Source organism: Rhagoletis zephyria, unplaced genomic scaffold, assembly GCF_001687245.7.
Source record: "Rhagoletis zephyria isolate East Lansing unplaced genomic scaffold, Rhagoletis_zephyria_1.1 Rzeph_scaffold_00183, whole genome shotgun sequence".
Lineage (NCBI taxonomy): Eukaryota > Metazoa > Arthropoda > Insecta > Diptera > Tephritidae > Rhagoletis > Rhagoletis zephyria.
In genome coordinates, this window is record NW_016157267.1 from 220,293 (window position 1) to 224,575 (window position 4,283).

Consider the following 4,283-nt stretch of genomic DNA (forward strand, 5'->3'; position numbering starts at 1 on the left):
GCAATGGCCGACAGAGCAAAGCACTCGCGTGGTATGCCTGAGGTACCAGCCTTGGTGCAGGGAATTTTATTTTTTTTTATAATATTTCTTTTATTTATATTTTTTATTTAGGGNTTGGTGCAGGGAATTTCATTTTTTTTTATAATATTTCTTTTATTTATATTTTTTATTTAGGGTTATTTTTGGTATTCTTAGATTTAATAAAAAAAAATATTTTTTTTAAATATATTTTTTTATGGCACAAGTATTTCTTCCCATATATTTGTTTCTTTTTTTTTGTAATGCAACTAGATTTTTAAGTTTGTTATTTATATTTAAATTGAAATAAGTATTCCTACTTACATTGATCTAACTTTAGAAATCTTAACCACCTCCAAGCGGCCTCGAACCTGCGATCCCAGAACCAGAACCAGAAGTCTTCACGCGACGCCACAGCCGACATTTGTAAGAAAAGCAATTAACTGCGTTTTATTTTAGGCTTTGGGAATTTGAAGGCAGATGTCGCTGAACGCTTAAGTTCTTCGAAAATGACGAACTGGTAGGCACATACTACTTTATGAACTAGTATTTTTTCTAACTTGTTTGGGTTTTCACTGCAGGGTGTGTGCGTGCGAACAAGTCGAGCGGTTGAATGAAGCTTTCGCTGCCTTCTAAAGCAGAGCGTGTATGTACATATACGCGAATATGCCCGCCGGGCAGGCGCCGCCCAGGTCTGCTTTAATATATTACATATTTTTATTTAGCAGCATTCGATTTGCCAATAATTGGTGTTAAATTTTTTGAGTATTAATTAAAAGCAAAAATAATTACATAAATATTTTGAACTTTCAAACATAAATTTAAATGCATTTTTCATTAAGTGTTATTAAAAGTAAAAGGTTTCGGGTTCAATAGATATTATATCGAGCCCTCACGTAATAACGTAAGCGACATTTTTCTCAAAATTTTTTTTTTTTTNTGTGTTATTAAAAGTAAAAGGTTTCGGGTTCAATAGATATTATATCGAGCCCTCACGTAATAAGGTAAGCGACATTTTTCTCAACATTTTTTTTTTTTGCTGCAGAAATGTACCTAGATGCTCTAGAAATATTTCTGCATCAAATAGAAAATTTTGAAAAAAATGTCGCTTACGTTATTTTGGCGGTTAGGGCTCGATATTTTTATCTTTTTTAATAATATTGAATATGCAAAAGAAAACATTTTAGTTAAAAATAAAATGAATACTTTAGTTAATTTTTGAGTGAACTAAAATAAAAATTAAAGTTTTCATTAAAATAAATTAAATTCATTAACTTTGCATATTTCAGGCTTTTCTTTTTAAAATTTTGTAAAAGTAATAATTAATGTTTAAGATTTGGATAAGAAAAAAATAAATTAATAATTCAAGCAGTTATCAAATATTCTTAATTTTTGTCTATAGTTTGGCTTGTTGATTGATAATAGAAATTAGTCACATAATTATATTAATCGTGTCATTGAAAGAAGTCAAAAATAATTGAAAATGATCAAAAATATCAAAATAATGATGTAATTAAAGTTAAATGAGTTAATTAAAATTTTTTTTAAAGTAATTAATTATCAATCATTAAAAAGGAAGTAATATCGGGATTTCATCATTAAACGGTTTTCCAACAAAATATGATTTAATTAATAATCATTATTTAGAAGGTCTGGTATAATTGAATACGTACTCGCTTTAATGGTTTATAATATACCCAAATAAAAATTATAATATTTTGTGTACTTTATTGTATTATATTACATTTACATTGAGCCCAAATACGTCATTTTGGCGAGCAATCCGAAATGCGAGGCCAAATCACGCATTTCTCCATACGAATTCGCATTTAAACAAAATCACGAAGCAAATGCCTTTCAATTGCCGTACAATTTTATTGAACTCAGAAACAAAAGTTCCACAAAAGCTTTTGTTTGTCTTTGACATTTGGAATTTTTCAAATTCAAAACAAACACAAAGAATTGAATAAATCTTTGAAATTTGTGTATAAAAATTGTTAATTTATACTTTACACATTTTTAGTTTAAACAACGACTAATTGCCTTTTTGTGTCCAAAATGGGTTAAATTTATAATAAATGTAGTGTTTGTTTACATTCATTTTGTTTTTGTCTTCCCTTTTCAATTGATGAGAAGTCAAAGCAAATGCGGATCAAGCAGTGTAAACACCTTCAAATGACTGATTTCAAAGCTCGCATTTGGGGCCAAAGAAAATGTAATATTAAACTGTCGAAGTCAAATTGTCAATTGTTTTGTACTTGGTACAAGTCTGGTCATTTTCGAACTAGTTCGGTTTCAGTCAGGAAATTCTAGTTGTAAACTAGTATTTTTCCCGACTAGTTTGGGGTTTCACTGCAGGAAGTTTGCCCCTATTGTGGACATTAAATAAAAGACGAATTTTGATGGATCGAAAAGTCATAGTGTAATGAGTTTTCCAAAAATAAATCTCGCAACTACAAATATGAGTACTGTACTTACCTCTTGTATATTTCAACTCGAATTTCATAGGTAAGTTAATTGATGGCAAAACATATTCGTAACGTATTAGTATGACGTTGCCTCTAGATGTTATAGGCTCGAGTTCCTTTTGATTGCCACAAAGACGCTTTAAGAGGTTGCTATCATCGGAAGCTCCGTCAAAAACCTTTCAGGAAATTGCAACGATAGTTACTGACTAATATTTTGTGGGAAAAACAATATTAACTAATTGTACTACTAACTTCGACTTTTTGTAAGAAACAACTTTCAGACCTTAGCAGATGAAAGTCTGTGAATTCCAACTTAATTTTAGTGTCGATTGGTTGACGTATTAAATACGAGCATACACGTCCATTGATGTAGCCTGCAATGGTCCCTGATGGTTCCGTGAAGACGCCGCCACAGTTGGGTGCACTCGGCACAACTTCATAATGCAATTGAAAAGAGCTGTCTATTCCGAAAGAATCTGTATGAAGTTGTAAGTGGATGGTGTTTGACGAAGAGTGTATTGGCTCGATGAGTGAAGGTTCACACACGGATCTTAATAAGAGATCGGAATCATAGACCTGCAACCGGAACCAACGTTACATATGATGATTTTATAAATACGAGTAAAATAGTTCCTGGTTATACATGCATGCGCCGTCTAAGATGCACAGCTCTTGGTGCTTATAACTGCATATATCTTTGACTCATAAAATAAAAAAATCCCTTAGCTGGACCAAAGACTATATGATAATTTAACTGAAATTAGTTATATATTTATTTTAGTAAAAAATAAGGATCTATCCTTCAAATTTAATTAAATAAAAAATAAGAAATCCGTTTTACTCAAAGAAAACGAATAACAAAAAAACATGTAAGGGAATAAAAATTAGTCCTGATATTAGTCCAGTCAAATTAGATTAAAAAATCGGCCCTATTATGGTCGACCTACGGCCTTTGATAATTTCAGCTCTATATTAATTTTTGTAAACTTATGCGGCCCTATTATGGTTGCCGACTTCGACGTTGATGTAATTTTTTCAACAAAAAATAGCCCTCATTAGTCCAACTTCAGCTACGCTAGCCACAGTATTTCTGCGAGGAACACCTTTCCCGTAAAATACTGTGGTCAGTGTAACTGGAGTTGGACTTACGATGGCTATCTTTTGATGAAAAAATTACATCGACGTCGAAGTCGGAAACCACAATAGGGCCGCATAAGTTTACAAAAATTAATATAGAGCTGAAATTATCAAAGGCCGTAGGAAACAATTGCAAATAAAACTTTAAAAGTTCCCATTGATCGGGCATATGTTAGATAAATTATTTAAGGTCAAAGGTCAACATTATTAGGTTTTTGCATTTTTCTCTTAAATTGCAAGTTGTATTGAAAAAATAGATAAGCAAGAGTTCCTAAAAGAGGTGCTATATGATCGACAAATTTTGTATGTACATGCATCTATTTTTTCGATAAAAATTACCATTTACGAGAAGACTGCAAACTTTTTTAACCCTAGAACACACACCCAGAAAATACCACGTAAACACACACCCGGGATACGTTTGTACCCGGGACCTTATTTTGCGGTTTTTTTAATGCTTATTCAACCGATTTCTATGATTTTTTTTTTGAAATGTATATTTTAATATATAACAAGTATTTTGTCTTTTGTTTCATTCGAATATTCCTACTGGTTCAAGCGATATGGGCAAATAAAGTCAGGACATGCAACAGTAGATTTTTGTTTTAGTTGTTGTCCTGATAAATGCAAAACAAAATAATATAATTTATAATAATATAC

The 4,283-nt window shown here is 31.3% G+C and overlaps 1 protein-coding gene across 1 annotated transcript in view; it reads right to left on the reverse strand.

The window, feature by feature from the left end:
• Positions 1-4,283, reverse strand: part of Cubn2 (Cubilin 2) — a 364,924-nt gene that overhangs the window by 195,477 nt on the left and 165,164 nt on the right. Inside the window, exons 6-7 of the mRNA XM_017609025.1 lie at positions 2,739-3,062; positions 2,497-2,662 (exon numbers count right to left, since the gene is read on the reverse strand). Of these exons, the coding sequence (XP_017464514.1) occupies positions 2,497-2,662; positions 2,739-3,062 (490 nt within the window). The remainder of the gene's footprint in view (positions 1-2,496; positions 2,663-2,738; positions 3,063-4,283) is intronic.